We start from the raw sequence: 24,373 nt of genomic DNA on the forward strand, positions 1-24,373 counted from the left end.
TTACTTTCTATAAATGCACATTTCAAATTCATTTTCTAGCTCGACTCCAACACACTGGGGCTTGTAAAAATCAAGTCTCCACCTGATTTTTAAAGTTTTTCATTCATTCACCATGAGAATTTTAGTAGCTGGCTGAGAACCAATTACTTTTTAAAATATGTGCTAATTTCTCATAATAATCTTTTGTGGTGTTTATTATTTGTTGCTTGTTTGTTATTCTTTCACCTTGGTGAGACTCAAAATGAATCTGCTTCAAATGGAACCAACATTTCCTGACTTGTAGTATTATTCTCTTCCCTGCACACACTGGAAAAAAAACCCAAACCAGTGTTGAGATTGAGGAGGTCATAAATATATTAAGCAGAAAACTTGAAGTAAAGAAGAGAGATCCACTCTGTCTAGTTAGCCCCAGTAATAGGTCCCCAAGACAGAAACTGAATTAGACTGGTACATGTTGTCCTACTTCAGAGCCTTCATCCCACCACCTCAAGGCCTTCTTTAGTAATACCTTTGTTCCATCAGCACCTCAGGCTCTGAGACTCTCTAGATGTCTCTCCTGAAAAGTTGCTAGAAATCATATTTTTCCTGGAGGGATAAAGAAATCTATGATTATTCCCAGTCTTTTCTAAAAGAAGGGCAAGAGAACATCAAACAATTCTACCAAACCACAGGTTCAAAATAAATGAAGTATTTCTTTATACAACTCTCAGTCATCTTAATCAACTCATTACCTTGGACGTTACTTCTTTAAATATGGAGTTTAAAAGCATTTAACAAGCAGGAGGAGAAAAAATATTTTGAAGGCTATTAAATGGAGTTATTTAAGTTTGTAGGTCCCTGAGACAGATGCTGCTGGTGGCAGGAAACACTGTTGCTGCTTGCCTGCGTTCCCCTATTTTTCACTAAGCATCTGCTGCTGCCCACTCTAGGAACAGGACACTGGCATAAACCATCTGGTCTAATTAAAGCCAAATAGACATACCCAAGGACTGAAATTACTATTCTACTTGAAATCCAGGATATGAACAGCCATTTGCTTGGCAGAATACAAGGAGCCCCCACATTAGCTGAAGTTGCTCATGGTTTTTTCCATACTATTCTTGCTGTGGGGCTCTCCACACAGATCTTCAGCATTGACTGTCCAAACCCAATTCATTGCAGAGCCAAGGCATGTGTCAGGAGATCTTACCACACAGTTTGTGCAAAAACCAAAATTCTGCAACTACCAAGTAGTGGCTTGTAACAATATCCCTTAAAAAGGCAAAAGTATATTCTAATAGTTTATAGAGCATTGGAAACAGCATTAAGAACAACTTGAGTAGCTGGACATTGTGAAACTGATTCTTAACACCAACACAAGATTGCACTTTCTGAACAGTAAACTTCACACTGGGGTGGTTATGATTCATGGCTGAACTGGATTTCCTAACAACAGAGAACTGGGAATGAAGCAGGGGAACCTCTGAGATTTCTTCACTTTCATATTTTTCCTTTCCAAACTGTGGAACAGGGGAAAACGAATCAGAGGGTGGGTGGAGGGAGAGCAGAATAGAGTCAGCTTGACCAGCCAAACTCTGCTGACAGAGCCAAGTATCATCCAGCATGTTATTGGCCGAAGAGCCTCACACTGCCAAACACTGACTGTACGGCTTCTGCAATAGAGGTACATGCAGTTACAGCCACAACAGCCAGGCATAAATGCTGAAAAAAACACAAACAAGGTATTGGTAGTGCTACAGAAACAGCAATCCTGACAGAGGGAAACAGACATGAATGGCTTTAGATGAATAGGCTGTAAAGAAAAAAAATGCCAGAGTGTTTTGCAATTTGAAAATCTTTGGATGTATCACTGCTGTTAATGCAAGCATATTGAGAAGGAAATTTTTACTTTATAAAGAGCAAGATTAAAGAAGCTATTATCAAGAGCAAGATTAAGAAGCTATATCATCCACAGCTGGTTTTTTTCCCCCTGTATGTACACACCTAAATGCAACAAGGTGATTCTCAAACTTCTGCTGGTGAGGCAGCTCTCTGGCTGTGAAAGGCCTTCACAGAAAAGAAGCTGCCTATGATCTGTCACTGGTAAGATTAGCAAGGCCCAAACACCCTTTGGAACAACAGCATAAACCCCATCACACGCTCCCTACTACTAACATGTTCACATGTACCCAGCTGCCAGTACTTTGAGGATTTATCCCACAGATAAGCAGTCAATAAAAAATCCATGTCTCACAAGTTTGTGAAGTCAGAAACTAAGATGTAGTGCTTCGCCAAAACATTAAATATACTTAAAATCTGAATGCTTTTCTGAAGTGCTGAAGCATGGCACAGAGAAAGCATGTGCCATTCAGCTAGATCCCATCCCTGTGCCAGATCTGTCTGAAATATCACACTGACAGCTGACAGTGCTTCAGAACTGGGTTTTGCTCAGCGTAACAACAGCAGGCTTTTCTTCATATTTAATGAAAACAAGACCTGCCTGCAAAGAAACACACTCAATTTTTTTTGCCCTTTTATACAGAAACATGACCTTTATTTGTAGAAAGGGGACTTGACAACACTCTACAAATGAGAAGAATCCCATCAGGGCTCACAGATGCAGCAGATCCTGCCACCAAAAGCCAAACACCCACATAGAAGGGTTTGTACCACAACAGTGACGAGGGTCCTTTGGGGGGTCTGCGAACTGCTATGGTGGTGAAGCTTTTTGTTCAAGGCATGAACACTGGCTTTTGGGTAGAATGTGTATCACAAGGCCCTGAAGATAATTGCTGCGGCATTTTAAGGTCTTTTAGTCTCTGATTTGACTGTTTAGCCTTGCTTAAGTTGACTGCTGCTGTAGTAATGTGAGCAAGACTCTGTCCACATAAAGCATGAAGCAACTAGTCTAAACCACTGATGAAAGGTCACCTGTGAAGCACAATGGATATCAATAAATTTTGAAGCTCCCTTTGACCTTGGCTCTTTAAGTCCAGAACACCCCTTACCTAATTACTGAACACCATTCATCCCTTGACAGGCATCGTTTTTGGAAGGATGATGAGCTAGTCATGAAAAACAAGTCTTGAACCAGTCTTGAAACACAAGTCACCACTTACTCTGGGGTTGATGAAGTACTACTTTTCAGAGGTCCATCAGACTACTTGCCTTGTATTTGGAACCTCTCCCACAAAGGTATTTTTGTGAGAGGCCTTTAAAACGTACATTCCAATCCCTCCAATCTTACAGGTGTTGCAGGTGGGAGAGCATTTCCTTCAATGGCTAAAAGACCCCAAGAGTACTGGCAATCTCCAGAAGTTGTGAGACTTTAAACAACCCTGTTCCAGAAAACAGACCTTCTAAATGGGCTCTAGTTCTTTATTCCTCTCTAAAACTGCCATTCAATTTAGGTGAGAAGCAACAAGCAAAATACCATAAACTCTTAATGCAAATCAATTAAGAACCCAAGGTTTAAAAGACATTACTAGTAAACAAAATATTTTAAATAATAGTAATAGTTTGAAAACTAAAAAGATCAATTCTCCTATGTAAAATTATCTGTAGTTGCTTTCTCAGCGTTCATATTAATTATCATAATGAAAAATCAGTCCAAGAGAAAAAGTACCATCCCGGGGGAATAAAAAGCTTTCCAATTAGAAATGCTAGGCAAACACATTAACCATTCTGCACTAACCACAACAACTGCCATTCTCAGTCTCAGAATTATGAACCCCTGGAATATGTCCATCATTGCCATTTAGGTTGGCAATGCAATACAGTTGCAGATTAAAAAGTAATGGATAAGCTTTCAGGGTCACAAATTCTTCTTCAAGTACTGGAAATTTTTGTTTACTCTAGACCATTTAACCAAGCTATAATTTAATGCCTCATGATTCACCAACACCAAGGAAGCCCACAAGAAATATAATTTTCAAAGAATTTCTTAAAAATGTGAGTGGAAAATCCCTGTTTGCTGCACAAGAGGTCTTTGACTCTGCTGTGGACAAGCATAAAAATCCACAAGCAGCTGTCATACAGACCACACTGGATTCACACTGAAAAGGTGCAGGCAGAAAGGTCTAGGTAAGCAGAGCTGCACTGACACTCTAAGGTGTCAATGTCCTTTTCCATTGTCTAAGCTTTTAGCCACAACTTTTCCATTAAAGCAACATGACACCACACACACACACACAAAATTCATAATTTTCATACCTTATTCCAAAGAAAATAAACAGAAATAACATCTCAACTGAGTTACCTCATGAGGAATAGTAAGGCAATGTGAAGTGCTTTGCATATTTTGTATTTTAAGACTAAAATCAGAATTAGAATTAGATTCCACTTCAATAAGAAATTCTACTTCTGTCCAGAAGTTCTTCAAGTGGGGACTCATGTCTTAAAGTAGAAAGAATAGAACAAAAGAAATGAAATCCTGGGGTCATCACTGATGTGGAAAGACAAAGAAATGCAACAAACCAAACCAAATAAACACAACGCCTACCCCTCAAATTAAAACAACATCATCAATAAAGTCTCCCTGGCTAAAAATGAAAGACTGTAAACCCTAGTTTGTATTTTGAGATTCAAAGAAAACTGAACATAAAAACTAAATTGTACTGTTGTTACTATATCAAAAGTAGAATGGCACTTGAAGACAAGTGTAGGAGAATAATTAAATACATGTATATAGAAAACTGTTGCTACCAATACTGCATTTTACCTACGTATCCATGATGTTCCCCAGTAACAGTAGATGCAAAACCTCTGTAGCAGTGAGTCTTACTTATAGGACCAGTGATTCCTAGACTGGCAGTTTGGGAGCTACCATGGGTCACAGAGCAGACTGAGTTATAAAGACTCACTGTTACAAAGGTTAAGGCCTTAGCAGTGTGCATGCAGACCCTGCAGCTGGCTTTGGTTGTTTATGCTGTATATGCTAAATTTGTTAGTACAGAGACTGCCTACATCTGATGTACACCATTTGGGGTTTCTAGAGTTTTTACATCATCAGGAACCAGTACAACACAAAACCGAAAGCAGACCAATTGACAGAAAGTGTTAACCGACATGTTCCCCTGAGACAGGGATGAACTTGAGCTATAAAGCCTGCATTAAGAAACTGTAATCAGATTATAAATGTGAACATTTAATTATGTCACTGAAACTAGTACAGATGCCAAAGTAGCCCAAAGTGGTTTTAAGTGAGCATCAGGATATTCTGATCAATTAGTAGTCCAAGGAAGTCTGGTAGTGATCATAAGACTGTTGAGAGCTGGCAGATTACTGGAGGTTGAGAAGGATAATACATCACATTTGATTTTGATTATAGAGGTGAAGCCACAACCTTTTTGGATATCACCCACACAAAAAAAACCCTCCAATCACTTTCAAAAAGCTTATGCCACCATTTCCCCAGGAGCTTATCTGCAATATCTGCCCTTTAAAATAGCACACCTCTTTCACCACCATGATATCACCAAAACCTGATGTCTGTTGAAGCACAGTGAAGACAAAGAGGTATTTCTAAGGGAAATCTTAATTTCAATTTTAAATCAGATGTTTTCCTGAAGTCTTTCTAGATGTATCAGACAGCTAAGTAAACTGTGGGCAACTATGCTTACATAAACTGTGGGCAATTATGCTTACATACAGTGAATGAATTTGTTTGTAACAAAAAGCATCTGGATTGAAAAAATGGTTTCTCTATTCTTTTCTTGGTAGCTGATCATGTTTCCAGAAGAAGATAAAATCTTGCAAACCCTAAACTTGACTGCAAATTCTCACCACATGTTTAAGTCCACAAAGGCAAGAGAGAGGCATATGTATCCATTTTACATTTGCTTTCCTGAGACATATTCATAAAGTTAAAAAAATTATCATCTCCTTGACTTCGGGGTGGCACCAGATACCTATCTCTGTGCTGATGTGCTGCAAACTCAGAGAGCTACTGACACAGAATGAGGAGGCAAAGTGCACTGTGCTGCAGCTGTATGTTACTTTATACCTATAAACTGCATTATGCACTTCCTTCCCTCCCCACTGTACAGGAGCAGAATTTTGTTTTAGTCATTTTGAGAAGATTATTTTTGCTTAAAGATAAAGAAAAGTAAACTAACTGGAAACAAATATATGTCATACAAGATTTCAGAAACAGGAACACCACCTACTTCTACTGTGTCTTTCAAAATGCCAGGCTCAAGGCCTGTTTCACTGCTTGCCCATCCTGTTTACCCTCAAAAACTCACCATGGGACACTACTAGGACAATCAGGCTGCCACACCTAAGAAAAGATCTCAAGTACAGTCTGTGCCTTACAGTACACTCAAGCATAACTCCTGTGGGGCAGCAGATCACAGGGAGGCTCCAATATGCCCTCTCTCATCCATTTTTCAGTGACCTGATGCCAACAGATAGGACCACATCTGCTTTTTCCTGAAGAGGTTTGCACAAGAGTTTCCATTTCATTAACAAGATGAAGCCAAGCTGCTTACCAAGACAAATGGACAGACAGAAGCAGGATCTGGGCTCCTCCAAACTAGCCCAAATACAGTATAGACACAGGCAAAATATCAAATCACTTTTGTTATTGGTCTTGCTTTTATTATAGGACAGAGATTTTGTTTCTCATCTCCTTATCTTGTATTCCTGATGATAAAATCCCCTTAGTTACATTAAAATTATTTTCTGACAAGTCATATTCAAAATAAGGTTGTATTAATAGCATGAAACATTTCACACTTTTCTCAAAAGTGTTACAGATTCTCCACAGAATGCAGCTTCAGATTTGAAGTTATGTCTTCATTTCCAAAGCATTTCTATTCATGATCTATACACAATATTAATAAAAGAAGAGCTCTAAAAGAGACAGCTTTTGCATTTATGTGTAGAAGATTTTATTCAAAGCTGTAACTGCTTCAGAAAAATGCTTTTAGTTGTAAAATACAAAATATGGATTAACACAATGTAGATAAACACATCATTTGTAGACCACAGGACACACAAACTAACAAATTGGTTACATGACAAAAAACATTCAGTCTCTTAATTTCCGTGTTTGACATAAGATAAGGATATGCCTTTGAACATTCCTAAAAAGTCACCATATGCTGAGAGGTCAGTGTGGTTTTAGCATGATGTAGATGCTGATGCACTGCAGATGGCAGCAGCAATGCCTCTGCCTGAATGATAATGAGAAGAGAATTTCAGACAACAGCAGGAGTGAATCAGAACTTAGAATAAAAAGGCCAGATTCTGCCAAAAACCATGGTCTAGGTACATGCATGTGATTGTTTATGGGGGGAAAAAAGGGCAGTTTCAGACAAATTTAATGTAAAATTCTACTTTGGTAGGCATCCACAATATTACGTTGTTCAAATCTTATTCTGTTAGGAGTATTTTGAATCTATGATATCTTACTGCTGACTAAAAGTTATGTTAAATGCAAAGAGATTCCCCTGCAGTTGCACATTTTAAAGTCACTTCCTATAACATGCAAATATACAGAATCTATATTACATTATGCTGGCCTCAGTCAAACTTTCTGCATAAAAGCTAACCTGATGCTTCTTCAAGTCTTTTTCTCTCCAGACAATATAAAGAAGTTCTGCAAAGCCTGAGGTTACCTGAATAACTCAGAGACATTAAAAAAAATTGTTTTCCTAAAAGCCAACAACTTCTAAGCTATGTTTATGTTGGAACAACATTGCTAAGACTCAGCAAGAGGCAAACATTCTGGGTTTATTTTTGTCCTTACTGAAAATCTATGCCTTGGAGTATTGTTTACACAGACCTAGGCATCCACATTGATATTATTCACCAATCTTTCTACCATTGAATTTTCTCATCAAATCTCAGAATCTGTGCATAATCCTGAACCTACTACCTGGTATAAGTCTTTCCATGTGGATCAAGGAGATAAGATTCCACTTCCTGATTGTAACCAACTGTGCCTAAGGATCTGTAGGATCAACCCCCAGACATGTACACAAAGTTGTTGATCTGATTTCTTTCCAAGAAATACATTGACTTTTGGCTTGCAAAGTGCCTGGTATATAGAGGAGGGCCCAAGTTTGTCATGACTATGGGTTTTATTCCTTTTATCATGTATTTATCATATGATATTTTTATCACTATGATCTTTGTTACTGCTACACTTTGCTTTGCTTTCCCTAGCTTTCCATACGCAGGAACAAGAGAGCTGGGACATGGGATTTCTGAACCAGATTAGCAAATGTTTCAGTGTGGTCTTTCACACCAAGACAAAGTGAACCAAAATTTAATGTCTGACTATTTGGGGAAAATGGTTTAGAGAGGTTTGCTCTTCATCGCTTGCAGGCAGGTCCTGGCTCCAAACACCCTTAATGTGTCTATTTTACCAACCATAGTTTAATCTTACTGCCGAGTTACTGCATAGCACATGGGGAAGACAGGTCAAACTCCTACACTAGCATTAGAGAATCCAGGATCTAAACCCACTACAATATAAGGGTCTGTCATACCACTTCAGGATTTCTTCTTCCATGCATCCACTACACTTCTGCTCTTCCTTTTTCAAATTAAAGAAAGTGATTCAGTGAAAAAATGCCATGTAACCTTGGCTGAAGGCAGATGTATACATTCAAAGTGACTGTGTTTTACTTTTCATTTATTTAATACAGCAAATGCCAACTGGAGACATATAAACTGTCTGAAGCTCATCCTCTAAGTTCATTTCAGTTTTGCAGTTGGTTTTCTACTGCCTGGTACTTAGAAATTCAGATTATTGTCTTGTAGTTTTGCTTCTCCTCCCTCTGAATGCAGAGCAAAGTGCATCACCATTTGTTTACAACCCAGCTGTGCTCCTATAAATCCACTGCTCACATAGGCGTTAGCCAGAAGACACCTGCAGTCTTACAGCACTGGGATACTAAATCAAAAACCTATGCCCTAGTTCAGCAAAGCACTTTCTCTAAACAATACCAAGCCAGTAAGATTATAACTTCACTGCAAAGGGCTGCAAATACTCATTTGCTTCCCATAAAATTCAGTCTGCTTTGGATCTAGTCCTAGACATTTGCTGGAAGGTGTTATTAAATAAAATGAGAGAAAAGGCACGCCAATAATATTTTGATTTCTAAGAAATCACTGGTTGTTACATCTGCCTCATCAGATACTTGAGCAGCAGTCACAGGGGGACCACACAGCACACCACTAACCCACTTTCCGGCCCACTAGCTTTAAAATGTAATTATTTAGTCTATTTTGGTTCTCTCCTTGAATTACTATTTTAATTATGCAGACAACGTAATAATCTCAAGTTTACAGGTATTGGTATCTGTAACTTTTACACTCGAAGTTTTGAACTGTTATGAAAAAAACCCAGAAATTTTAAGTGAATAAATAAAATAAAAAAAGAAGTGAGCTCTGGTAAGCAATTAAAATAACTTCCTATAACTGCTGTGTATTACCACTCACTTCCTTTGTGCACAGCTTATGGGAAATATTTCACAAAGTGTTTTTCATTTTATACAACAATGCAATTTGATGGCATGTATGGGATAAAGCAGTTGATAAATCACATATATTTCTACCAGGCTGTGCTGGAGATTGTTTTTGGTACAGACAATAGATGTTACAATAAGACAACTGAGCAACAGGTTTGCTGGCTGAATGGTGAGCAAATTCATTCTGAGGGACTCCGTTTACCTACAAATGTCCCATATTACCTTGGGCAAGCTAAATTCAGCTCCCCACTGAAGTAGTCCAAAACCAAATGTAAATTATGACAACATGATGCCCATGACTGCATGATCCTTTCTGGAATGCTTATCAGTGATTCAGAAACTGTCCTCCATAACTGATAAGAAATGGGACAGAGTTCAAAAGTGCTTGATGTAATGCAGCAGTGTGTTAGAGCTCCAGTAGTCTGAATGACTCATTAATGAGAAGCAGAAAGTGAATGATACACGCCTTGAAAGTCCCAAGAATTAGGAATAAGAAATAAGCCACAAATATTTCTCTCAGTCACATTTTTCCTTTTCTGTTTTTTTTTTTTCAAGTCCTGATGTTCAAATTCAATAGTTTCTATATTTTGCTAAAATCTGGAAGCCACAGCTGAGGATTATGTGCCCAACCACAGTCTCACTGGACTGAAAAAGTAATCTGTAACTCCATTTTACGCTCAAGTTGGAGAAAATTCTACATAAATGATGCATTCTAGCTAATTAAGATGTTTCTTAATTTACAGAGCAATAAGCAAAATACCTTTACAACTTCCAGTATACCTTCTTTTCACCTCTCATTTGTCAGATTAATTAACAAACATGAATCGAGATGCTCTTCCTAAAGAATGAGCTCTGAGATCTATTCTCTCCTGTACAGGTATCTCAAGACATTCCCTCTGTTTCTACCTAGAATTCCTGTTGGGGAAAAATATAAGGATTTTGGGTGTTGCCCTGTGATTTCTGGAAGTTCAGGAGCGTCCGGGAGCTGGCTCAGAGGTTCAGTCTCTAATGATGAATTAGTCTGCAAGTGGACAGCAAATCCAATGCATCCCAAATATGATCAGCCTCTGCATATGCACAGCCTATATGCAGAGGAGATGCTGCATGCCTAGAAGCCCCAGATACCTGCCCCATCTCATCCAGAATGGAGATGGGAATATCTACAATGCACAAAGTTTGTCCAGATGGTCTAGTAACCATGCCTACCACAGATCTGGAAACTCTCACATACTTGCAGCTCCTCAGCCTCACCTAAGCATTCTTCTGCCTGGATAGGAAAACACAGTGCTTCCCCAGAGTAAAGGCTGAAGCCTCTTTTCAAGAGACATAAAGCACTTTCCATAGTATAAAATCTGAAAGGAAGGAGGCTCACAGTAGTTCAAGCCAATTTGGTTCAGGCCCCAACAGGGTTTGCTGCAGTCAGCTCAGAGTTTGAGAAAAATTTTCCAACACTAGGAAAATTAACACCAGTGATGAACTGACCAGGTGACTCATTTATCAACGAGTTTCTGCCTCCTACAAGCACACTTGATACAGTGCTGCAGTTCAGAGAGTGTATTATGGTGGTGCCAATCAGACATTGAGAAAGACCTGAGAAGGTTCCAGCTGCTCACTGTGTCCTAGCAGATCTGTAGCCATCTCCCCTGCTCCAACACTGTGCCACATGTAAGCTCCTGTGAGATGTTATAGTCATTCGCTGACAATAAAAAAAAAAAACAACAAAACCTGAAAAGTTAAAAGCATCTACTTTACTGAATTTGCTGTTTCTCAGGAAATACTAATTGAAAACTTCTTGCTCTGTATTACAAATTGCAGCACAAATATTATGACTCTGTAAGTCAAACAAGATTAATATCCCTCTTTCCCTGCAGGAAATCCTAATAAATGCTACAGGGGTTTCCAGCTTTGCAGGAAGTGAAACTGCTGGACTCTCATACTCTTATATTTGGCTACAGTGGGAAACTGATTTTGGAACTCCATCAAATACCAGTTACATTCCTACAAGGAAAACAGTCCAGCTGCCAGTCAATAGGACATTCGACCTTGCAGAGAAACCTGAAAGGCACTTGCACAAAACAACAAGATCTGGTTACAGTTTCACTGTCACTGCCAATTCCATTAAAGCTTATCTTTAAAATGTAATAAGCTTTTTAAAAGTGGCCAACACTAAACCCATTTTACAGCAGCAGCCAGAGTCTCGCTGCTGCTTTCCAGCACCTTCCCATCACTTTCTTTCTATTTATATGAGAAATTACTTTGTTATCGTATAATTTCAAATACAGTTACCATGCTAAATACAAAACAATTACTTGCCTCTAGGAAGAGTGACCCAGTTTCAGCAAGCTTGAGTCATGCACTCCTTCTGCTTTCATAACCCCACCCCATTACCCTTGACCAATGGGCATTTGGGAGGTCACAGTTCAAAGGCACTTTTGTAAATTTTATTAAGCAACAAGAACTCTGCAGGACAGCTTCAAGCTCTCTAAGGCATCTTACTTAGTGCCCTCGTTTTTCCTCCAGCAGGTCTGTGAAGAAGTCCACCTCTTCTTGCTTGCATGCCAGAGGACAGCTTCTGGCATTGGAAAGGTATCCCTGAGCAAGTCACTCCAAAGCTCTTATGCAAGATGAATGAGTTTAGGCAGACCACACTAAAATAAAGAACACTAACATGCACTTTTGACTTTTAGGACACGCAACTGTGGGAGTAGCTGGAGCCTTCATGGGATTATCTATCAGTAGAAATTGGTATTATTAATAAATTCCATTTTTGATTTGAGACTTTGGCTTAAACAATCAGTAAGAACAATTTTTTACACATGCTTTCATTTTAATTGCCATTTATTAACAGAGCAAGATGATGAAATTTAACAATGTACTACCTTTAACCTTCATAGTTTGTAATGAAAATGACCTTGTATCTTGAATGGTGCAGCTGCTTGAATTCCTAAATTCAAAAAAGGCTCAATGTAAAGTTGACTGAAGTCAACAGAAACCCTCCCAACAACTTAAGCCTACGCTGCCCCTTAGAAACCAAAGAGCAATGCTCAGGCAGGGCTCTGCTGTAGCAAGCATTTTTCCTCCCTAGACAAAAGCCAGGAAAAGCTGCTGGCATCAGCACATGGAGTAAAAGGCACGTTCCACATCTCCTTCGAATAAATACTGCTGCACATCACAACCTGGGCAAGTTACCAAACGTAAGAGGAATCTGCTGCATGTGTGCAATGAGCAACAAGGCACAGTGGTATGTGCATTGAAAATCCTTACAACTTGAGACAGGAAAAATTCTTTTATTTTACCTTTACCTTTGAACATCTATTTCTGTGTTGGAATATAATTTACAAACTCATGAGCCACTGATGGCAGGCCAATTCACTAATGAGTATAAGGTAGCAGAAACTGCAGAATGAGCCTCTGTATTAAGACCAGCAGTGAATTCCACTTGGAAAGTTCTCTGTAAAGTTTTCTGCCTACCTGGAGCACATGGTCACCTCTATCATTGCTTTTCATGGCTTTCATACATCAAGCCACTGTATCTACCAGGCATCAGGGGAAAAGAGAAGTTTTCAATTATTCTTCTCAATATCCTCTTCACTTCAAGTATTTTGGGATCCTCTCCCACAAACTGTGTGTCTCTTGCCTAGAAAACACCGGAACTGCTAAGCTGTTCTAGTACAAGTGCCTTTACACTTTTGCAACCATTGTACAACACTTTTCCCTAAAAGAGTCTGAATTCTGCTGGAATTCAGACTTTATGCACATTCCACTACTGCAAATTACTTCCTCTTGCAGCAGGTTTGGGGTGTTTTTATTTTTTTTTTTTTGCTAGATTTTAAAGAGGTTTTTTCATAGAAAAATAAAGTCCAAAACAATGGGAGATACAAGATACAATTTTTAGATGTTTTTCCTCCCAGTAGTTAGATTCAGCATTTCAACAAACAATTTTTATTACTTTTCTCATTTGACGGCTAGATCTAGAAGCCTTCATACAGTATGGGGGAAAGAAGGGACTTGACCCTCCAATAATTGTGATCAAGGAACCTGATTTACAGAGGGAGTTGTTTTATCACAGAAATTGCTACAGACACAAGTGACAACATAAAAACATAAAATTCCCTGTGAGGTAAGAAATGGCTAAAAGGGAGAAGTTTTTTGGCTTGGGTGGTGGTAGGGCTGTTTGGAGTTTTTTTGCTGGATTTTTCTTTCTTTGTTTGTTGGACCAAGTAATCTAGCTGGGGATACAAAATACTAGAGTTGCTAGAAGAAGGGCTATGAACATGAAAATCCCTGGACTTACTTCTCCCCTTTCCCCTCACCTTTAAATCATTAGGCACAATAAAACAGATTATCTCTTGCTCCAGCCTCTGCCCTGCTTAGACCATCTTGATAACAGAAACCCTTAATAATCTGGACACTTCAAAAAATAACAGGATTTGGCAGTTTGATCCATTCTGTCATTTGTAATAATCCCAAATAATGCAAATAATCATAGCTGAAATCACCTGCAGGTTTTGCATCAAACCCTTCAAATGAAGATTAGACAGAATTTAATAGTTTCCATAATGAATTTAACCACTAGGCAAAGTGACAAATCCATTGGTCCAGCCAAAGAGAAAACATTCAAGACATCTTGTCCAGGAGAAAATAGCACTGTTGTTTTTGAAGTAACCTATTTTTTTCAATATATAGAAACACAATGAAGTCTTAACTACACGTTTTATGAGACTGAACACAGTTAATCCATAGGGACCTATTATAAAATAGACTTACCATTTTTTAAAGATAGACATCAGAATAGAAGACTTTAAGGTGTGGAGATAATATTTTTTTTTTATATAAACAGATAGGTACTGAAAATCTGTTTCAGTTCTATGGGTCCACATGTTGAAAAAGGTTACATATGCAACAGGGAGCTGCAAAGTAGAAAAGGTTGATAGGCAGAAAACTTTTGCATTGGCCTATTTTCTTTGTCTGAAGCATAGTCTGCTCAGTTACCCTGTCTTAGTTTTGTGTTTGGCAGCTGCAGAACTATAAAAAGCTTTGCCATTTAAAACATTTTTAGAAGAATGATATTGTATTAGGCTGACAATACAGAAGTCATTTATCAAAATGTCACATTGTCTGGAGAGACAGATAGCATCACCCCTGGGCCTCAAAGAGGAGGTTAAAAAATTAAAGACATGCTCATCATCTCCACTAGAGCACATTCTAAACTCAAAGTAGTGGTTTGCTGTTGTGTTAAGCCTTCTATTGAAAGAGAGGGAATTTCCGCAGTGTTTATTCTCTCCCAAGCACCAAGGCCTGCCTGACCTGCTTACAACAGCTATAAAGCTAAGTCTGAAAAAAGAATTTATTTGGGTGAGTGCTACAATAGGCTCAAGATTTGGTAGCAGGTGTGTATTTCAGTGAGAAAAAGATAAAAAAAAAGTAAGTAACAGAGGAAAAGAAAGAGACAAAGCAAAACCCAAACCAATAAAAAAAACCTAAAAAACCCCAGCAAAATAAGATTATCTACAGTACTGCATGTCATTTAATTAAGAGAGAGGTTAGAGGCAAGGCTCCTCCTGTGCAGGGCAGCATCCAACTTTCAGCTACAGCAGCCATGTGCATTGGCAGCTTTCCTATCAAACTCGAGGCCCAGCCTCTGCCAGGGGCTCAGTGCCAGAAATGCCAGAATCCTGCCTGCATGGGGGTATGTGGTGGCAGAGGCTTTCTTTGAGAGTGAGGAATGAATAAAACACCTGAAGTACAGGAGAGCTGCTAAAAGGTATGTTTGAACAATATGTCCCATCAGCCTGGCAAATGAGCAGGGCAGGAAGGTAGACTAGCATAATTCATACCAAGTCAGAAAAGAAAACTATCCCAAAGTCCTGGAGGGGCATAAATGCTATAAAAAACTGTAACTGTCCCACCTTCAGCAAGGGGTAACAAGAGAGCACAGTTATTCGTTAAAGAACAAACTTTCTCATCTCTGAATGAAGGTCAGTAGGAGAATCAAGTGTTCTTCTGGAGGTGGCTTGTGCAGAAGCAAAGAGGAATTCAATTTACATTCTCCTAATCAGCAGAACTTAATACAGTAAAAAAGAGGCAGTTCAGGAAGATTTTAGACAACAAAGGAGAACTTTTTGTTGCAGCTGGTGAGTGAGCCCACCAGGGGAGGAACTAGGTTAGACCTGATGTTTGCAAATAGAGATGGGCTGGCAGGAGATGTGGTGGTTGGAGGCTACTTGGGGCACAGTGATCATGAAATTATAGAGTTCTCTATATTTGGTGATATCAGGAGGAACATCAATGAGACTTCTATACTGGACTTCCAGAGGGCAGACTTTGGCCTATTTAGGAGACTTATTCAGAGAGTTCCTTGAGAAGCAGCCCTTAAAAACAAAGGAGTCCAGGAAAGGTAGGCATGCTTCAAAACAGAGATCTTGAGGGCAGAGGAACAGGCTGTCCCTGTGTACCAAAAGACAAGTTGATGAGGCAAGTGTCCAGCCTAGATGGGCAAGGTGGTTTTGAAAGAACTTAGGAATAAAAAGAGGATGTGTCATCTTCGGAAGGAGGGTCAGATCTCTCAGGAAGTATTTAAGTGGGTTGCTAGGGCATGTAGGAAAAAATTAGGGAGGCCAAAGCTCAGTTTGAACTTAATTTGGCAACTTTTGTAAAGGAAAATCAAAAATGTTTTTACAAATACATTAATGCTAGAAGGAAGGGTGAGACCAACCTTTGTTCTCTACTGGATGAGGGAGGGAATTTAGCAACTGCAGATGAGGTGAAGGCAGAAGTGCTTAATGCCTTCTTTGCCTCAGTCTTTAGTGGGAAGATGACTTGCCCTCAGGACAGCTGTCTTCCTGGGCTGGTAGATGGTGTCAGGGAGCAGAATGGTCCTCCCATTATCCAAGAGAAGGCCGCTGCTGAGCTGCTTGGATGTTCATAAATCTATGGGCCCAGATGGGATCCATCCCAGGGTGATGAGAACTGACAGATGAGCTTGTAAAGCCACTCTCCATCATTTGCCGACAGTCTTGGCTCACTGGTGACGTTCCAGATAACTGGAAGCTGACCAGTGTGACCCCCATTCACAAAAAGGGTAGGAAGGAGGATCCTGGTAACTATAGGCCAGTTAGCCTGGCCTCAGTACCTGGTAAAGTAATGGAGCAGTTTATATTGAGTGTCATCACACAGCACTTACAGGGTGGCCTGGGTATCAGACCCAGCCAGCAGGGGTTTAGGTTGTGTTTGACCAACCTTGTCTCCTTTCAGGTGACCTGGCTGGCAGATGCAGGAAAGGCTGTGGATGTTGTGTACCTGGACTTCAGCATGGCCTTTGGCACTGCCTGTCACTGCACACTCCTGGAAAAGCTAGCAACCCATGGGTTGCACAGGAGCACTCTGTGCTGGGTTAGGAACTGGCTGCATGGCTGGGCCCAGAGGGTGGTGGTGAACAGCGCTGCATCCAGCTGGGCCCAGTCAGCAGTGGTGTGCCTCAGGGGTCTGCACTGGGGCCTGCTCTGTTCAATATCTTTATCGATTACATGGATGAGGGGATCAAGTCTTTCATTAGTAAATTTGCAGACTACACGGGACTGTGTCAATCTGTTGGAAGGTAGGAGGGCTCTGCAGACAGACCTGGAATGGTTGGATGGATGGGCAGTCCAACGGGATGAAGTTTATTAACTCCAAGTGCCGAGTCCTGCATTTTGGCCATAATAACCCCTTCCAGTGTTATAGGCTGGGGATGGTGTGGCTGGACAGTGCCCAGGCAGAAAGGGGCCTGGGGGCACTGGTGACAGCCAGCTGAACATGAGCCAGCAGTGCCCTGGGGGCCAAGAGGGCCAAGGACATCCTGGCCTGTGTCAGGAACAGTGTGGCCAGCAGGAGCAGGGAGGTCATTCCTTCCCCTGTACCCAGCACTGGTGAGGCCACACCTTGAGTGCTGTGTCCAGCTCTGGGCCCTGAGTTTGGGAAGGCCATTGAGACACTTGAGCACATCCAGAGGAGACAACGAGGCTGGTGAGGGGCTGGGAACACAAACCCTGTGAGGAACGGCTGAGGCAGCTGGGGGTGTTTAGCCTGGAGAAACGAGACTCAGGGGTGACCTTGTCACTCTCTAAACTCCCTGAAAGGGGCTGTAGCCTGGTGGGGTTGGTCTCTTTCTCCAGGCAGCAACTGACAGAACCAGAGGCCACAGCCTCAAACTGTGTCAAGGGAAATAGAGGTTGGATATTAGGAAAAAGTTTTTTACAGAAAGAGTGAGCAGCACAGTCTCTAACATCAGTGACATCGTATGTTGTGCTACTTATGAGGGGCAAGGCTTGGAGCATGCTGAGGTCACTATTTACCCCACACATAATATGCTCAGTCTTCCTGACAACATCTACAGTGTTTCCAAAGTAATCAACTAGTAGCTTACCCGGTATTTCAATAGATGGAAGGAATAGGAATGTGAACAAGCTGCAATATTCAGCACTAAATCCATTCTAACTGCAACAATATCAATATTAATATTCTTCACCAAAGACTTTGTGTTACTTAAGTGCAAATTTTATTTAAGTGCCAGAAAAGCTTAGTCCATCCTATGAAACCAGAGCTATATTCATTCTTGGCTCTGCCTTACCAAAACATGCCTGATGTAAAGATTAAGGTTTCTCCAAAAAAAAGGGCATGATAAAAAGAAAGCAACATAAGCATCTGCCAAACTGATGAATTTCCTCAACTAAAAGGCAGTTTTAAAGGTATTTTTACAACATTTTCAGAAAACAGAAAGAAGCATTTTGTTCCAAAACCAATTTATTTTTATTAAAATGTTATACTGAGTGCAAGCATAAACTCAGCACTTATAAAAGCTGCCCAACCAATGCTTCCAAGACCTCTCAATCTCATTTATAAGGGCTGAAGGGAAAACAAGGACCAACATATTACCCGATGAGTACAGCACAGAGGCAGGGTCTGCATCAGCACCCTTCTGACTCTCACAGCAACAGATATCCTATGCACTTCCAAGCTTCTCCATGGGAACACCAATCCCAAAGCACTAGCAGCATCTCAAAGGGGAGAGTGACAGTGTTGGCAGGAGGTTATGCAGGCAGACAGGGAGGCAGATGGCTCCTTGGTTTGGCTATAAGGGAGACGAACTGGAATCCAAGCTGGGGGAGTAAAGGGACTTTTGCAGGCTGCTTCTAATACCAGAAGCACCAACAGATTTAGTTTGGGCTCAGTCTGCTGACCACACCATAACAACAAGTTCTTTGGCATCAAAACATTGGGAAATGTTCTTGCCGAAAGACAATCTGGCCTCAGAAAAATATGATTGACACTAACACCAAACAAATAAAAATGAAAGTTCACATGCCAGGATGATGGCCAAAACAGATCTAACTGAGCAATCATATTTCCAAAACACACAACATTTGCCAAAATATTTGGCCAAAGCTCACCTTTGTGGAGTTTGTTTCCAATTGAAGTCACGGGGATACGTGCACGTTGGCTTGACTAATGAAGCACAAACATGTAAAGAGCCTCTGCTCCAGGCACCAACAAGGCTCATCACAATGCACAGTGCTCCAGCTCACTCACTTTTCTACTCTAGAGTATTTAGAACCTGATTTGACAAAACTCATCTCTCAGCTAGAGTTTTACTTGGGTCTAAAGTTGCAGGGTTTGGCAATGCAAGTGTCTTATTTGTTACCCCTAGAAACTCAATAGCACCATCAGGTCAGTTCATGTACATGAGCGTACTGTCTCCTGCAGCAATGACGAGCCTTAAGAAGAGTAAATAACACAGGTTAATAGGATACTCTTCCACTGCACTCTCCCATCTTTTCATCATTTGCAGTTTGGGGACTTTCTAAGCCAGGTGTTTTTTTAAAGTATTTAGCAACCCCCAGTGGATTTTTTCCCCCTAAATTAACTTGTCCAGTCTAAAATTTGCCCCCCAAACCTTGCTCAAATAGTTTTGGGCTCTTGAAAAAATATGAGGGGAATCTCTAAACTCTGCCCATCTCATACTCTTCCTTTGCAAAACATGAACAGATGGCAAGTTAACAAACACTGGAATGCATACACTTAAAGCCTCACACATCACCCAGTTGTTATGTATCTATCAGACTTAAAGCTAGCCAACTGAAAAGTCCAGCTGCAAGAGAAACTCCAGTTGTAAGAACTCAATCCTGTGGATTTAGAGAGATTCACTACTTTGAAAACAGAATTCTGCCTTGGTCTGATCTTGCCAACTAATTTCAGACACACTGTTCTTGTGCCCAGTAGTATTTTTTTTAAATCAAATAATTTTACAAATCCACCTAATTTTAGCTCTGTTTCACCACAGCTGCCAAGTGCAGCCGTGTGCAAGATCACACGATTTGTTTCTCAGCTGCAGTGGCAAATTACTGACACTATTCAAAGAACCCTCGGTTAGCTCAATTCCAATCCCTGCAAAGCTGAAGGACAAACAACCTTTCTGCATTTTAATCGTGTATACAGCAGTGCAGAAGCCTACAGCAGTTCTTTAAGGTTTGATTCTTACAGATCCAGACTAGTAATTTTGTTAGTTTTTTTGGTGGTTTTTTTTTGGTTGTTTTTTTTTTTTTGTAATTCATCATGACATTCCATGAAAAAAAAATGGAGACTATGCATGCACATCAAAGGAGAGTATAATCCAGATGTACTCAGAGACCCCAAAGTCAGATCCCTGCATTGCACTTGCAGGAAAGTTTAATGGATTATCTTAACCCTTCAAGTAGGGCAATATCCTGCCACTCTGAAAACAAACTGTGACCTCCAGTGCTGCATCTGTTTGTGATGGCAGATCTCCAAGCAGGCATGATTTATCTCAAAATTAGAACTTCCAGAAAAATGTCAGAAGTGTCATCAACCTTCCAGTCAGATGTCATGAACAAAGTTATAATCAATTTTGGACACAACAAGATTTTTGAGTCCCTGCAGGTGTGTGGTCAAACTGGGAATTGTCCAGCTCAGCCTTTGTTTGTTCAAATACAAAAAAGGCATATGAGTTTGACAGAGTCCCTGGAAAAACTGGGAATCATAAAAGGCACATGTGAGATGAATAGAATTGCACAAATCTCAAGAACTGACAGCAGTGTCAGAGAGAACACGACATGGACTTGACCACACCAAACACACAGCAGCTCTGATAAACAAGGCAGTGGGTAAGGGAGGCCCCATCTTTCCTCCCAGGGTCTGAGCACTGAATCAGCTTTTCACAAGGCTGAGGTCCCACAGTAGAACAGACTTATTTCTCAGTCCCTGCAGTTTTCATTAGATCGCCACCGATCACTCTTACCAGTGCTCTGTGGTTATCTGACATTGTTAACATGTCTAGGCTTTCCAATTTTATGGTATTCCAGATCTGGAAAACAACTTCTTCATGAGGCACTTCATAAAAACATATGACAAGTTCTTCTTCATCCTTTTGTTATTTCTGAGACTCCTCAGACAAATAACAGCAACTGCTATTGCCTTTTAAAGCTGCAAGTACCTCTCACAAGAATGCTGATGTTTCCCAAGTCCTGTCCTTGGATTAAACATGGGACCGTCACACTTCACAACACAAGGAAGAACAGTATTTGAATACCACAGTAGTAAAAAATGTAGTACATGGTAAACAAAGATCAAAGGGAAGAAACAACTGCAAATTTATTAAATTCATAACTAGTTTTTGGATTTCTTTTTCTTCTTCTTCTCAGGCAGCTTTGGAAACCAGGCAGACTTCTCAGAGGACAGCCTGCTATCACTTTTACTAATATTTAGGATATTACAGAGGACCTGCCAGCAGCAGATTTTGAGTCTGCTTCTTCTTCAAAGCACCTTCAACCTAGTAAGCAAGCAAAGACTCGGATCAATAACCTCAGACTGTAAATCTGTCTGCAGTTCTGCTGAAGGGACAGTGTTCTTCATTGAATAAATACCACACACTTGACAGCTTCAGACTGACAGCTTCAACTTCATCCAAAAGCTATAAAACACCCATGGTATTGAATAAAGCAGTGAAACACTTGCCGCATTAAGTCTCACTTCTGAATATTTTTTCTGGAGGTTCTTGGAGAGATGTAAGGACTATTCCGTGCAGAGCTGCTTGCAGTCAGTTGAAAACTTAGATTAAAGTGAGATCCACTGCAGAAAAAACAGCAATAACCCCATGCCTGCATTTAGTTACCAAAGGAGTAAAGAGCAATTGCAATGTGAGGAGAGTACAACAGCTGAAAACATACCTAAATTGGGGATCCCTAATTTTGATTTACACTGCTGCAGCACAGCAGACCAAAGAGTCACCATGCTGACAAGACATGAACTGCCTGAAAAACACCATTTCACCTGAACACAGGTAACTCTTCAGAGGCTACAAGGAACTGCTAAGAGCCACAGAGAAATGGAAGCCTGTTTAGAAAAGCCTGGAAGGAGGTCTTGAGTGTTTAGTAATGATGGGTTACCTAGGTGCATACATAGGCAGTCCTTATCTCTTACCACAGATGTAAGCCATCTCTGTCTTGACTTGGATGCTCTGCAGATGATTTATCACAGCGACTGAGAAACGTAACAAACAGCAAACACACAGGCTGGAGGCCAGCTGGGAGACTTCTCATGGCACACCACAGTACATTTTTCCTCTAACAGGAACAGTTGTCTACCCTTCTCTTCACATGGCCAAAAATTCCATTTAAATGTCAAGAAAAATACTTTATTTCACTGGGAGGAGGCAAAACACTCAAGAAAAGCCTCAGTTCTGAAAATTACAGAACAGGACATTAAAAATCTACTCTTGCATCAACCAGATTCAACTGTGTGTTATTATTGCATTACATAGAGGAAAGGTCAAAGCACTTTCAGTTCAAATCCATATATGCAAGAAAACAAGAAACATTAGCTATGTCACTCTTTGTAAGTACCATGAAGCACCCATCAAAACCTCTTAATGCTGACAAATTACTGTTATTTATGACCTAGTTGGCAGTCCCTTTCTCTTCAGCCTTACACACAGGCAATAATGATTCAAACCAGACTGCCTATGAAGTTGTTGCATTTTGAGTAATATCCAGTGTCATCACATGCCTTGGTCCTTAGGGACTCATCTCTGTGGATGCTGAAATGGTACCAGAAGATGGAACTCAATGCACAGTGTCCTACACAAAGCAAAAGTGGTCATCCAAAGGGTCTCCAGTCTGGAAGACAACATAGGAAGCTCATGGACTGGATAACTGTGTACCAAGCATACGACAAATAGTAACAGCCCAATCAATCAAACAATCAATCAATTTCAATACCATGTTCAATACCTGCTCATTTTAGGTAAATAACACACTTGTAGTTATTTCTATTAATATTAGCACAAGAAAGTAGAACCCAGCATAGTTGAGTCTGACATACTTGATCCCAATATTGGCACCCAGATTATTTTTTCCCTTCAAATCACATAAAGTAAAGTTATTGGGTCTCACTTCACATGCTTTGTAGACTTTGCTAAAAACTTTCTCCAAAAGCATTTTTAAAAAATTCTTTTTATTACAACTGTACTGTTAATGTTTCCACAGTTTTGATGACAAACACATCTTCAGCCTGGCGAGATGTTGCTTTGGTAGTGGCCATGGATACGCTATGAAAGGAAGAGTGAAAACAAGAACAGCCACACATGCTTGTTTCATCATGGAAGTGTAAACGATCCGTTTCACAGCTACATGCATAAAACAATATACACACACACATATATATACACATACATATATACATACATATAAAACCCCAGATTTTGGTATTGGACTTTAAAGAGAAGTTATATTTGTATTTTCTCCATCCCAATTTTTTGTGCTTTCAGGCAAACAGCTTCAGTTCCCAGGCAAGGGCACTTCAGGCTCTGTGGATGCCGCTGCGGCAGCAGGACAGCGGCCAGAGGGGAGGCAGGTGCCCGGCTCCCCAGGAGGCCGCAGTACCGAGCCAGCAGCCGGGCACCCATCACGCATCCCGGGCTCCGTTCAGGTCAACCCTTGGCTCCCCCTCCGCAGCATTTCAGCCTTTGGGACCGTCCCCGCTCCCTGGGGACGGTCACGGGTGACGCTGCCAGCCCCAGCAGCCGGGACACCTGCGCTCCAGGCCTTCCCCACGCCCGCCGCCCTCCCCGCGGCCCGGCCGCGCCTCGCCCCCGCCCAGGCACGCACCTTGTTGAGGTGGGGGTTCCTGGTGATGTCGTAGCCTCGCCTCTTGATGTTCGGGCCGCGGCCGGGGCCGGCCGGGCCGGTGCACGCTGCCTGGCTGCAGCGGGCCCGGCTGAGGGCGAGCAGCAGCGGCGCCCGGCCGGCCGCCACCATGGGCAGCAGGCGGCGGGCGCAGACCCCGCCGCACACCGGCACCATCGCCGCCGCTCCTGCCGCGGGGAGCCCGGCGGGCTGGGCGGGCGCGGCCGGCCCGGCCCAGGCGTGCCCTGCCCAGCTGAGCCCGGCGCGGCGCACCCGCCGAAGCGAAAGGAAACCCGGGAAGGAGATCCCGCCGCAACCCCGCGGCGGCCGCCCCTCCTCCGTTACCTGTTAAGGCTCAGCCGGCGGCGGCCGCGGCGGGGAGGGGGAGCCGGGCCGGGCCCGCCCCCACCGGGGACCGCGGCACGTCCGGCCCGGGGGTGGCGGTGGGAGCGGGGCTGCCCGGCCGCGGCCATGCGGTGCTCGCCCCTCTATGCCCGCACTGCCCCCGAGAGCCGCCATAAAGGCGTTCGGTGGGGGCTGCTGCCTGGGGACCCTGGACAAGGACACGGGACCTTGGCGGGACTCGGAGCAGGGCAGCGGAGCAAAGCCGCTCGCCATGAGTTGTTAGTCCTGAAAGAGCATCTTCAAAGAACTTGTCAGTCCAGGAGTGTGAACAGCCGTGGTTGCTTAGGCATTTCAAGCTGCATATAATCCGTAAATTCCGTATGGGAAAAT

The 24,373-nt window shown here is 41.6% G+C and overlaps 1 protein-coding gene across 2 annotated transcripts in view; it reads right to left on the minus strand.

Annotated features, from left to right (window-relative positions):
- ME3 (malic enzyme 3) overlaps positions 1 to 24,125 on the minus strand; it is a 126,219-nt gene extending 102,094 nt beyond the window's left edge. Inside the window, exon 1 of one of the 2 annotated variants that reach the window (XM_074535110.1) lies at positions 23,984 to 24,125. Coding sequence is in view for 1 of the 2 variants with exons in the window: in XM_005485788.4 (XP_005485845.2) it covers positions 23,621 to 23,815 (195 nt within the window). In the remaining variant the exon portion in view is untranslated. Of the gene's footprint in view, positions 1 to 23,620 lie in introns of both variants that reach the window. The other variant, XM_005485788.4, reaches the window with a different exon arrangement.
- Between the last annotated feature and the right edge of the window lie 248 nt (positions 24,126 to 24,373).

This window comes from Zonotrichia albicollis, chromosome 2, assembly GCF_047830755.1.
Source record: "Zonotrichia albicollis isolate bZonAlb1 chromosome 2, bZonAlb1.hap1, whole genome shotgun sequence".
NCBI lineage: Eukaryota > Metazoa > Chordata > Aves > Passeriformes > Passerellidae > Zonotrichia > Zonotrichia albicollis.